Here is a 14,023-nt window from a genome sequence, read left to right on the forward strand (position 1 = left end):
CCTACTCTATAAAAGAGTACTTTACGTACTGTAAATTCAGTCTTCACTTCTGTCCGACCCGCACAGATAAAATTGCTCAGACATGCTATCTACTGTCCGTCCAAGTGGTTATGTCGCAGGATCGTAGAAAGGGGGGGGGGAATCACGTGATAGTTAATTACTTAACGAGGCCCTTCTATTTAAGTTATTTTAAACAGTTGCATAATATTACGTAGACGTCCAATTAATTCCTAACAGAAATTAATGTTTTCAGAAAAGAGCTAAGAAAGCCCAGCCAATAGTCTTTACAGTGGAGCGAGCAGAAGCAGGTGCGGGAAATCGGGATGCGACGTAGGCAAACGGACGACAGTACCTGTGCGAAAATATGATTCAATATTGGAAGTTTTCGTCACTGGAAAACGCGAACGTATTTCTGAAACGTACTATAATCACAAACTCAGTACTGCGGTCTTGGTTCTGTGTGGAGGACAGTTGGAACTTCGTTAGTAGAAGGGGTGGGAGTGAAGTACATTAAAAATCTTAGGTACAATAAAAGTTGAAGTAAAAATAAAATGATGTCCCTGTATATGTGCTGTGGCGCAGACATACACTTTTCGCTGAGCATTCGCATTCCGATCAGGTAGTGATTCGAGTTCTCTCACGTCGGAGTATCTTTTAAAATAAGTTGTAATTTGTTGTTGTGTGACACTCGCCTTACGGCCAAGGAACCTTCAAACAGATAATGGAAATTACATAAAACCGGTTACTGGATTTAAATACTTGGTATTATTGCGATGTACCGAAGTACATATAATATTTCCGTGCAGGAATTCTGCATTACCATATGATGAAGGATCGGTGGAGAGGAGAAAAATTCTCTCCGGCACCGGGATTCGCACCCGCGTTTTCAGCTCTACGTGCTGACACTAAGCCACACCAGATTCCAGTTCCGATGCCGGATTGAATCCACTCAGCTTAAGTTCCACCTCTTAGTTTCTCCGCTCCACCCACCTTCATCATATGGTAATGCAGAACTCCTGCACTGATATATCTTACATACTTCGGTACATTACAATAATATGATATGCGAATCACTTAGCGATTTAAGACGACGCTCATTCCGTCGGATCCCGGCCACTTAGTCACTCGTAATGAGTGCACCTCTGCACATAGCGTGTTGGACATTGTGCCACTGTCACACATCTGTGACACAGTACATGAGGGTTGGCTACTAAAGGTAAACTCGGGAACCACTTGTTACTGACTGATTCCAATTGGTTCTACAGTACAAGCTTGTGACGTCACATGCCAGAAATGCTACGGCGTATATAGCAGACGACCGCCTTCCCAATTGCAGTCGACTATAGTAGCGATTACAAAGAATAATTTAAAACGAATGGTTTATGAACTTGAAAAGTAGCTCATACATATATAACAATAGAACTTGTTTGGTGAATAGCCTACTACCAAATATCAGAATATTGAATGTTTTTTTTTCTTTTTCTGGAAATCACATTTAGAATCTTCTATGATGTTGACGAAGTATTCGTATCTTTTAAGGTAGTAATTTTAGACACTTGTTTATTAGATTTTGTCTTCTTTTGATGAATATTACCACATCTCAAAATGTTGAATGCTTTTTTTAAAATCATCCTGCATATAGAATCAATTTCACACACACGATTTTGAATTATGGATAAAATCACAGTAGAAATCAGGTGCAGTCCATCTTGTTACCAAGAACAGATTTTGTTTTAAAATATAAATCAAATAGAACTAGAAATTATTTATCGCTCAATAGTGTATTTCTAGCATTTTATCATTAACAGCTGAAAGCATGAAGGACGCAGTACACGTTCTGAAAATAGGCTGGAGTGCAGCGTTTTGTGTTGTAAGATGGGATCTTAATATGCCAGGTGGAGAGGAAGAAGGCCGAAAAAGAATCTAGCTTGACATATGTCACATTTCATAACTGCTTACAAGTTATATCATAAGACTTAAGTCACTCAAGGTCTGTAGGACCGTACAACATGTCGTGCCGTTATATTTGACTAGCTCAGTTACCTGGACACATGTTCCTGATAAAGGATTTCAAAATTATTTATGCAGTTCGGAACTCCTGAACACATTCTTCGTGAAATGTCCGAGATATAATATCAGGATCTATAAAAAAAAATACCGACTCTTTGCTAGTACTTTCTTTAATACGTAATTTCAGGAGCTTGGTATCAAAGTTGCACAACTACACTTTTCCTTTTTTTTTACAGGAGAGGCGAAAAATTAGATCCTTGGAAACGTACATTCTTTAAACATTCTCATGGGTCATAGAAATATTTTTTCAGTATCAAAATGTGATTAAAATTAATATTCAGGTCGAAATTTACGTTTAAAAAGTGACGTTGTCCATCTCTGAAACCAAGTCATGGAGTTGTCTGTTTTTGAAACCAAATGAAGCCATATTTAAAGTGGAATTGTCTGTTTTTTAAACCAAACGAAGCCATATTTAAAGTGAAATTGTCTACTTTTGAATCTAAGTTACTTCTAACTCGGTTTCAAAGCAAACTTAAGTAAAACATTGGATTCGCAATGCTTGATGGGAAAAGATGGTACGAATGTGGGCTTCTCATTCGCTACTGAAGGAATTGTCCTAATTTGAAACCCAGCCACAGTGGAGTTGACTACATTTCATTTCTAAAGCGCACAATTCAGTGCTATTTTTGCTCTGTCTGTCCGTTTTTGAACCTAAGCAGTTCCAGAATCGCATTCAGCACACAAAATTCTATGAGAAACGATTAATATCTCGAAATCGCAAAAAATGGAGTTGTCTAACTTCGATACTATGTTCCTCATTTAACGATACTGTATCAACTATACCTTATATTGTGTCGATAAAATTTTATGTTAGGGAGATTGTATTTTGGAAAGAGGAGTCCGACGACTCGTCATGTGATTACCTGACATTCGTCTTACACTTGAAAAAATCTCGAGGTGAAACACAACCAGGTAATGAGTTCAAGCCCTTGGTTTGGAAGTCCCACTTGCTACCCCTAGCCTAAGCCAGAGGTCTGCTAACACTTTAAATTGAATCGCTATAAATAGAATATTTCGAAATTTTGGTTATGGTATCATATTATCCGCCTATCTCCTCCTAGATGCGGTTCATAGAAGCCAGACCCTCGGCTTATGCAAGGGAGCCTGTATATATTACCCCCACAAGTGGCGCTGCACAGCTGTTCTGTGCCATGGCTCAAATGCTAACCGCAAACAGGGTCCGTGCTTGTCCAGTTGTGTATCTGACCAGCGTCAATCATAAATTACCAACGGCATAACTACAGAGTGTTCAATTCAGTCCCATTACTCATTACTAGACAGTGGATGCGGGATGACTTATAGTTGAATGTAAGTGCACATTTACTATATGTTACATTTTTTTCATTCAGACCATTGGCTCAACAGGTTTTAAATGTAAACAGACGACGTCAACATGCTACTGTATCTCCGTACAGTCAGAAGGAAAAGAAAAATAACGTACTTTAGTACTGTAGTACATACCTTGCAAGGTTCAGTCCTCGTCATCATTAATGCAATTTCCAGCGTTGCAGTAAACGACGATATACTCGTATTCTCGTAAGTTGTCGAAGCTGAATCGTCTTCGCCTATCGCTTAAACAGTTTTTGTATCGAGAGAATTTCTGGAGAAAACCTCTAAAATGGGGATCACTCAATTTCTTTAGAGGAATATTTGTACTGAGCATCATGTTGCACGTGTCGTTAGACCCGCACAACTAAATGATGATGATGATGACGATGATGATGATACTGATGATATAGATGGTTCCTCAGATTTCATTTCAACGCATTTCCTGTGCGATGTACTGTTGCAGTGTTTCTCTATACCCTGAGTTGTTCTGGTTTTTATTTCAATTTTACATACATTACACACGATATTGTCTTCGTTAATACATAAAATGTCACTTTCATACTTCTTAATTGAATTTCGTATCTCTGAGCGAATTGAACGTTTTGACTTCGACATTATGAATGGATCAGCACTACACTATTCAACTTGTACTAAATACTTGAGCAGGATAACACAACTGCACACATTGCGTTGCAATGTTACTATGAACAGATCGGGGTTCCTTCGTTTTGTACGCTGCTGTACTCGCCAGGTACACAAAAGACGGACGGCGCGGCACGTGCCATATACTCTGATACGAAACAACTTCACTTTTCCTTAAGTCATCCCGCATACACTGTCTACTCATTACTACATACCGTATTTACTTGCATCATTCAGGTACCTCAATTTTTAACATGAGATTAAAAACAGGTGCATACCTTTACTATTCTTCGTAACTTTATGCAGAACTACATTTTCTCCTTATTGTATTTGTTTTTCTTCTAATCCCCTTGTTATCCTTGTATTCCCCTCGTTCTCCTTGTATGAACATTATTCTCCTTGTATGATCCTTATAATCCTTGTATACTCCTTGTTATTTTATTCCCCTTGTTCTCCTTGTATGCCCCTTATTTTCCTTGTATTCTTTTTGTTCTACTTGTATTTCCTTAGTTAGCCTCGTATTCCTCTTGTGTTCCGTTTGTTCTCCTCGTATGCCCATTGTTTTTCTTGTCTTACCCTTATCCTTATTATACCGTGACTTTTAATTCAAACAATAACATAACTTTTATTCACAACAATAATGGCTTTCTATTTCTGAATTTAAACGCTCCCGTCAACAATGGGTATTTCACTCCACACAGCAATACAGTATTCCTTATTGCACTCCACAGACGACAATGACAATTCACATGGATTATTGAGAACAACAATGTACTCCTAATCTCAACTAATGTTCACAAAGCACTATTTACAAAACAAAACTGCCAGTTCTCACTTCACAGTTCGTTTGCCTTGGCTAGTTCTTCTAGCTCATTCACTCAAGTTCACAGTATATCGAACCCAAGACTTCCAGAGACAGTCTACTGAATTTCGAACTCAAGACTTTCGGATAAAGTTCACTGCACACCGAACCAAAGACTCCTGGGCGCGTTGCTTCCTCCTGGGCGCTGCTACCACAGTCTACTATATAGTCACGAAGCTTGAGTTTTGAGGGTGCTAGAAACAATAGACTGTGACGGTACTATTATGCATTGCCTGTAATGAGGCGATATTAGCGATCCTAGTGGTGAGCAACTATCTAATGTTTGCATATTTACTACGTATTGAGCTTCGCGACTGTATATACTAGACTGTGCTGCTACAGTTACTCAAGTTCACTCACGTCGAACCAAAGCCTCCTGGTCTCCTTGCTTCCGTCTGGACGCTCACTGCTGCTTCACAAAAACTAACTGAACTCTGAACTGCTCGCGCTTTTATTTTGTTAGTAAATCACGCTTTCCAGAAACTACGATTTCGAGGACAATCTCGTTACAAAAATCGGTTCGCGTGGCTTTTTGAAACTTCGCACCACATGCCCTTGCACTAGATGCGTGCGCAACTTCCTTTGCCGCGCCCAGCGACCGCGTGTTCGACGACAGGAAACAGCGAGAACATTCCAGCATGGTTACCACAATATTTCCCTTATTCTCTATGCCTTTCCTTTGTTCTCCTTGTCTTCTCTTGTTTTCGTCTTACCTTGTTCTCCTCGCCTTCTCGTGTTCTCTTCGTCTTCCCTTCTCTTTCTTTTCCCTTGTTCTCTTTCTCTTCCCCTTGTTCTCCTTGTCTTTCTCTCGTTATCCTTGTCTTCCCCTTGTTATCCTTGTTTTCTTATTGTCGTCCCCTTATATTGTAGCGGCGAAAAGTTGTTACATTTTAATGTAACAGTCAATTCCAAGTTATTCCTCCCATATTAAGTGAGGAGAAATACGTTATTCAACGTCAGAAATAATATACAGGGTGTAAGAGGTATAAGTGCCATTATTTTAACTTATGATTATTCATGTCATTAATAACAAAGAAAAAATGTCCTTACAACTTTTTTAATTGTATTATTTAACTAATTATTAAAGTATACAATATTAGGCGTTTTGCAACGTTGCTGGATGGGGAGGAGGGGGTTTGGTTTAGAAGTACACAGTGCAGCTCAAGCGGGGAGGAGGGGGTTTAGAAGTACACAGTACAGCTCAAGCGGGTGCAGACATACCGGTACAAAACAGATGCTCTGTTCTAATGCAGGGGCGGACAATGACAGTACTGTTGTTTACATAAAACGAGCAGCAAATACAAACTTTCAATCTCATTAATAGAACATTATGGTAAATTTACATTTTATGTAACAGTATTACTCCATTTTTTATTGTACGTCTAAAAAATAAACAATAATGGTTTTCTGCACAAAATCACACAAACTTTTTTTCTAATGCAACATTATAACCCTTCCCGCTTCCGTAAAGCAGTATCATTTTCAAACAAATTTCTGGTTCTGTGATTTTCAAAACGGGGTAAGAGATTCCTAGTTTCTAATAATCGTTGAGAAACTGCTACAAAATAATATCAGTCATTGCAATTGTGAGCTGATCTTTCACATTTTCATCTGTAAGTCTGAATCTAGATTTTGATTTAGTCAGCTACGTCCGCGAAAAAACTGTTCGCATATGTAGGTGGAGACAAACATTGATGTAATTTTAATAACGAAACTATGTACATTTGGGTGTGTGTAGACAGAGCGTTCATTTAAGCATTTCTCCGTCTAAATAACTATAAAATTTAAATTGAATTTAATTAAAAAAAGAAAACATCAATTTAGATATTGAGGAGAAAGTTTAAAACCAGTCTTAATTACATATTCGTTTTCACCTCCTTACCCCTAGCCACCTCCACTTTGAAATTTCAAATGGCACCCCTATCTTGTGATACTTTAATTTGAAAGAGTATTTAATTTTACACATCACATTCATTTGTTTTCGCATATTTTGTTTCCTATCGTCGCCTGGCAACCTGTATTGTTGTTATTGTCAGTTGATTGTAGGGTGAAACCACAGTTTATTTTATGTAATTTCCTAAATTTAATAAATAGGGATGATTTATGTTCTCTCTTGAAGGATATACACTATTTTAAAATAATTTAATACATGAAATGCTCAATAGTCTTTGTAGCTTTATTCTCTTCAGCTCTAATCAACAATAACAACAACCTGACTGGGGTTTCCCTCAATCGCAAAGCGAATGCCGCATTGGAAATTTATATCTAATTCTAATTTTATACTTCCTCTGTTACTTGGAATTAGGCCACAGATCTCTTTCCACTTGAGACAAAGTCCTTCCATCTTGTTAATGGAATACCAATACTTCTCCCTTCAGGTATACAGAGTGTAAGAGGTATACGTATCATTATTTTAACTGATGATTTTTCATGTCATAAAGAAGAAAAAATGTCCTCACAATTTTTTTCTAATTGCAATATTTAACTAATTATTAAAGTTTACAATATTAGGCGTTTGGCAAAGTTGCTGGATGGGGAGGAGGGAGTTTAGAAGTACACAGTACAGCTCAAGCAGATCAGACATACAGGTACAAAACAGATGCTGTGTTCTAATAGAGGGGCGGACCCTTGTTTACATAAAACGAGAAGCAAATACAAACTTTCAATCTCATTAATAGAACTTTGTGGTAAATTTCCATTTTATTTAACAATATTGGCAATATTGGTCCATTTTTTTATTGTACGTCTAAAAAATAAACAATAATGTTACTGCAAGAAATCACACTAACCTTTGTTAAATGCACCATTTTAATCTCTCCCGCTTCTATAAAGCAGTACCATTTTTTAAGAAATTTCTGGTTCTGTGATTTTCGAAACGAGGCAAGAGACTCCCAATTTGTAACAATCGTTGAGAAACCGCTACAAAAGTTCGCCGATTAGGCAACATTAATTGCGGAAAACATTGACAGTACATCTTCTTGTCTCACTTGAATTACGACGACTTTCTCCATAAATTAATAACATATGATATCCTAAACTGTGAATGAAATTGTAAGTTGTTTATCGAATACCTGGTACAGAACTCTCATCCGCTCAACAGTGGACCTATGGACAGGGAATTTGAACTCAGCTCTGTGCAGAGTACTGCCTGCTGGACACGTTGCCACGTCTGTCGCGCCAAAATTTTTATTTTATTTTATTGTGTTATTTTACGACGCTGTATCAACATCTAGGTTATTTAGCGTCTGCATGAAATGAAGGTGATAATGCCGGTGAAATGAGTCCGGGGTCCAGCACCGAAAGTTACCCAGCATTTTCTCGTATTGGGTTGAGGGAAAACCTCAACCAGGTAACTTGCCCTGACCGGGATTCGAACCCGGGCCACCTGATTTCGCGGCCAGACGCGCTGACCGTTACCCCCACACGTGTGGAACTCACGCCAAAATATTAACAAATTTAAGCATACAATTTTATTTAATTTCACGAAAACGTAATAGAACACACAAATATCTATTTAAAGTAATATTAATGCTTTGCTAGATATACTTACTGATGCAATTGTTTTCGTAATTTTACTGACGATATAAGCAGTATAATGCGAATAAAAACAGAAGAAATATTTTTTCTGGGAAAACTATCAAGTTTTAACCCTTTGTTGTATGGACATTTTTTGATCCTGTAGACCGTCCTCGACGACTGTGAAAAGGACGAAACTTATTCCTCTTAAACCTTGTATAGTGCATTAATATGTATATTCTATCCGGTGATGTTCTTTATAAGTATATGTTCATACAAGTTGATTTCAAGTTTTGTATTTTATCGTTTAGGTCAGTGGTCGTCAGCACTCACTGAAATGGGTAAAGGGTAAACAGTGTATCGTAATATGCCCCGTCGTGCAGCAGGAAAAAAGAGAGCATCCGCGCCAGCAGCCACGGATGCACCATAGTGCAGTGTCTTATCTGCGGGTAAGAGAGACTAGCTCGAGGGTGCACTGTGCTGATGATCGCTGCTTTAGGTGAAATATTTTAAATTCATCTATTAAGCTATAACCTAATTATGTTTCTTGTCTAGTAAAGTGTCAGCATTAGTACCGCAATAGTTTTTATCCATGACTGGTATCTAAATTGGTCTTTATTTCATCGTCCTTAGCAACCTATACAATGACTTTATTCATATCACTGAAATGAAAGCTTTTAATTCACAGCAGAGAATTAAAAACTTTTTCCATGACAACCAACACATTAGCAACTATAAAATCCATATATTCATTCATTTATAACTTCTTCACAAACAACGAATTATAAAGAAAAGGCGTACAATTTAAAATTAAATTTAAATAAATCAGTAATAAAATTTAGATACCAGAAACAGATAAAATTATGTATAGCACACGAGAATAAACAGATTTTATGTGCTCGTGGAAATTATCACCCTAGACTTCGCTTCGGGCGCTAAACTTTCTACTCGCGCATAAAATCTAATTTTACTCTCCTATAATATAAATGACTACTGTATTACAAAACTTTGGTTCTGTGGTTTATAAAGTTATATTCTTTAGTGACCATTTTACTGCTACACTTACAGCATATAACCTTTTCCGTTTTCTGTTAATTTCATTCCTTTAACCGTAAGGAGCAAAATCCAAGAATCAGTCGCTGGTTTTCCAGACCAATAGGAGATCGATGTTAAAAATGTTATGTTTTATTTATTTATTTAATGTTATTTAAGTATTGGAGACGGTCTTGAACCAGGTCGTCTAGGAGATCGATGTATGACGTCATGCACGATGGCAATTATTCAAAGTATGAATTTAATCGGTGGCTGCCGCACCCGACACTCTACTCCAACCGCTTTTCTTAGTCCCGCCCAAAGAGTTTGTAATATATAACTAGAGACACCAACGGCGCTAGTTTCGCATACAAAATTGACCCGCAGTTTGGCCGCCATTAAAGGGAGTTGATGCTTCGCCGGGAGTGCGAGCAGTTCATGCTTATTTGAGGAGTACGAATAAATATAAGTACACTTGAAGGGAAATAATAAGAAATTGGTGAAATACTGCGCTGCAAATATTTTTCTAACATAGCTACTATTGTAGGATGCGCAGGAAAGCATGCATATCTTAATATTTGGAAGAATGTTCCAAATGCAGTTCATCCTTTGAATGTGTTTACAGAATGTCGGAACATTTCTTGGATAAAGTTTTTTTCCAGAAACACATTAATCAGGTTTATAAGGTTTATTTCAACAATATATGTAAGGGTTAGGTGCCATCATATTACAATGGATTATAATAGCAAAGTGCAACAAGAAAATCCTCAGACAGCATCTGTATGAAACTGTTTTGTTTCAGAATAAATGATATCATATATGTTCTCGTTTTGTACAATATGTACTTCTAGTTTATTGTTGAAAGTATAGCCGATGACAACCAATTTATTACCACCACCACTACCACAACTTGCCTTGCCACCACTACTAGCCTACTAGGGATACTAATACCACCAATACTAGGTCTACTATTACCATCACTACTAGGCCTACTACTACTACTACTACAACTACAACAACAACAACAACAACAACTACAACAACTACTACTACTACTACTACTACTACTACTACTGCTACTACTACTACGTCTCTATTATATCACTACTACTAGGGCTACTAATACCACTACTACTAGGCCTACTAATACCACTACTACTAGGCCTACTACTACTACTAGGACTACTGTTACTACTACTACTAGGCCTACTAATATCACTAACACTAGGCCTACTATTACCACTACTACTAGGCCTACTGTTACTACTACTATTAGGCCTACTATTATATCACTACTATTAGGCCTACTACTACTACTGCTGCTGCATTAAAAAGTCTGTACTGACCTCTAACCTGGTGGTCATCAACTATACAATTAATAGATTATGATGATAAAAAATTATTCTTAGAATGTTTTAAATCAGTGTTCCAGAATTTTGATGATATCATATTTCACCACTAAACATTTTCTAAGCACCATATATCTTCCTTTTCCTTTGCATGAAAGGACAAAAGTATAGATTTTTTAAAAATATTACAGTAGATATCTATTATTGTGGCCTTAAACAATACTGGTAATACTGACAATAATTATTCATGTTGGCATTGCCATTATTCAATGTTTCACTTGCTTATCCCGAGTACCTATATATGGGTGATTTAATTTATTTTGTATAATGTCGCCAAAATGAATCATATACTATTTCAATAAATACAGCGCTCCTCTGCCATTCATATTTATTTCATCACGACCCATCCTTGGTAAAAGATGTTTAAAACAATGTCTATCATCAGGCTACATCAATGTATTGTGGTACTGTTTTTGAATTTCGCGCCGCAAACACTCCCTTTAATGGTGGATGTCAGCCGATTCAATTTGTGACATTTTCCTTGCCTGCCACTCACGGGTATGTGTCTCTAGTAAGCATTACAAACTCTTTGGTCCCACCCTACACCACTCCACTGCACTCTCTTCCTCACATATTTTTCCCTACTTCTCTCTTTCTCCCTCTACCTATTTTATTCTACTATTATATATTGAATTGGAATACACAAGTTACCTTTGAATATGCCAGGATTCGAACTTAGGATCTTTCGTTTAGTGAACCACTATCATAGTCACTATGCTTCAAATTCGTTGATGAACAAGCCTTTAAAAATGATACTTACGCATAAATACTTCGAAAAGTATTAAATATATGATATTATTACAGGGGCGGCTTTCGAAGAGGGGCTGCGGAGCTGCAGCACCCCCAGACATTTGTGGCCCTTGTCTCGTTTTATGTTGTGAAATACATTTATTATACAGTTTTTATTTAGCAGCTCGAATTTTTTAAAACATTTCGCTCTCAATGACATGTACGCAATCGTTAGTGAAGTCACTTCCTCCCCTGGTGCTGCCAGAGCGAAACCAGAGACAAGGACTATAGGGTGAAGCCACTTCCTCCTCTGGAGCTGTTAGTCTCGTCTCGGATGCTTTGCGCGTTTTACCCCTCCTCCCTGCTGCCCCTTGCCGTGAATCCAGACTTTCCAGGCGCTGCAAAATTTGCAGCAGTTTGTCAGTAGCGCGGAGTTTTAAATACATTTTCTTTAATGTTGTGAGTATAACAAGTGCAACAATGTTTAATTCTGTACAATATTTACAGTCTATTCAGTTCAGTACCTTAACAATTGAGGAGAAATGTGAATTTAAGTGCCCATCAGTTGAATCTCATCATGGAAAGAGCCGCTAAACAAAATACAAAGGCTCGCATATTTTTTGATAATTTATCCAATATCCTGCTTTCTTCTCTCGATCTCCATACAGTCTGTATTAGATTAATGCGTTTCAAAGACAATTCCATCAGCTGGGGCAACAAGATGGATTTAAAATAAGAACAGTAAATGTTGTTCATGAGAAGAAGGAGCCATTGCTAGAATGTTTTCAAACCATAATGGAATATAAAACATCTAACATCACAATAAATGAGGCAAGCGCTCTGGTGCGTACTCTTGAATATCCTGAATTCAATTTCTGGCTCAGTTATTTTTTTCATTTATTGATGTATCATGTATATATATATATATATATATATATATATATATATATATTATACAACCAACTACAACATCGCCAGTTAGATATTTCAAATCTGCATATAAAAATTTAAATCATGGTTTATTTAACGACACTCGCAACAACAGGGGTTATATCAGCGTAGCCCGGAATTTTGTCCGCAGAATTCTTTTAAATGCCAGTAAATCTACTAACATGAGCCTGTCTCATTTAAACACAACTTACAAGATAAGGCGCATGGATCTAATCTTTAAATAAAGTAAGTTGCTTGGTTTATTTTTGTATGCAGCCCCCCTTAATTCAATACCCACGAGCCGCCACTGTATTATTATAATATAACTGAATTCATTAACTTATATTGTACGTGGAACTAATAAGATAAATATTCGAATGATGGCGTTACTACACTTATCCATTATCAAGTGTCTTACTATACGTTGTACATTAAATTGATTCACTACAATACTCCCTGCAGTATTAATCTTATTGAGGGAAGTTAAATTGACACATTCTTATTAAATCAGGTTCTCGTACTTGCAATGTAATGTGCGGACATGTGACGTCATATAGTCCTATTACGTCATTCAACTTCATCGTGAAAACAGAGAAACTTCTTTGGTCTTTTGATTCTGCCCCGTATCCCAAGTAACCGAAATTACTCACTCTATCAGTTTATTATTGATACTTACCTGATGTTGTTGTCTAACTTTGCACTGCCGTTTGTAATTATTCATCCTCTGAATTGCTAAATTTTACCTGGCCATCCGCGAATAATATAGTATCCAAGAATTTATCATTCATTTTAAAGTTGTTATTCTAACCTTAATGTTATAATTTTTCCAAATAAATAGAAAACTTATGTCTTACCTTTAATTGCCTCCATTTCATGAACGTCTCTATTCTTTCCAGTTTCATGATATATAATATACACTATCCAGTACTTCACATAGCAAGCGAAAGTTGATGTTACGATTTAAGCACATCTCTAGTAATATATCAAGAACGTACTGAAGAGCATGTTCAGCGTCCAGTTAATTGAAACAGAGGACGTACGATATTATAACTCCGTGAATTGGCACTAGAGGGCAAGTCAGTTCTACTTTCATTTCAACGAACGATATAGACGGGCATCTGACGCTTAAAATGTGTACTATATGTAATACCATATCCTTTTTTTTTACACAGACCTACATCATTCGAGGTTAGAAAAAAGCTGCAACGAACAACTTTTTGCTTAATGTATCACGCCATCGAAATCTGTAACGTGATTCGTTATAGTACACGAAATGACTATAGTATAGTTTAATACAACCATTAACTGTTAACATGCAAATCAGCAAGTTTCATTTAGATTTTTCATGTTTCTTACGCTTAATCCGAATTTTGTAAGCATTCGAGTCCCGTCAAATCAGAAGCAGACTTCCGTTACGCTGCTCAGTGCAATGTCTTTCCACGAGGGAGAGAGAAAAAAAAACACGCACACACTCGCACCATCACCATGCTATCACAGTCTAGTA

At 37.1% G+C, this 14,023-nt stretch overlaps 1 protein-coding gene across 4 annotated transcripts in view; it reads right to left on the bottom strand.

Annotated features, from left to right (window-relative positions):
- Positions 1 to 13,540, bottom strand: part of LOC138696050 (sodium-dependent noradrenaline transporter-like) — a 138,714-nt gene extending 125,174 nt beyond the window's left edge. For 2 of the 4 annotated variants that reach the window (XM_069820555.1, XM_069820551.1), the window contains exon 1: positions 13,374 to 13,520. Coding sequence is in view for 1 of the 4 variants with exons in the window: in XM_069820552.1 (XP_069676653.1) it covers positions 13,374 to 13,421 (48 nt within the window). In the remaining 3 variants the exon portion in view is untranslated. Of the gene's footprint in view, positions 1 to 13,373 lie in introns of all 4 variants that reach the window. The other 2 variants (XM_069820553.1, XM_069820552.1) reach the window with 2 other exon arrangements.
- Positions 13,541 to 14,023: the final 483 nt, after the last annotated feature.

This window comes from Periplaneta americana, chromosome 3, assembly GCF_040183065.1.
Source record: "Periplaneta americana isolate PAMFEO1 chromosome 3, P.americana_PAMFEO1_priV1, whole genome shotgun sequence".
Classification (NCBI taxonomy): Eukaryota; Metazoa; Arthropoda; class Insecta; order Blattodea; family Blattidae; genus Periplaneta; species Periplaneta americana.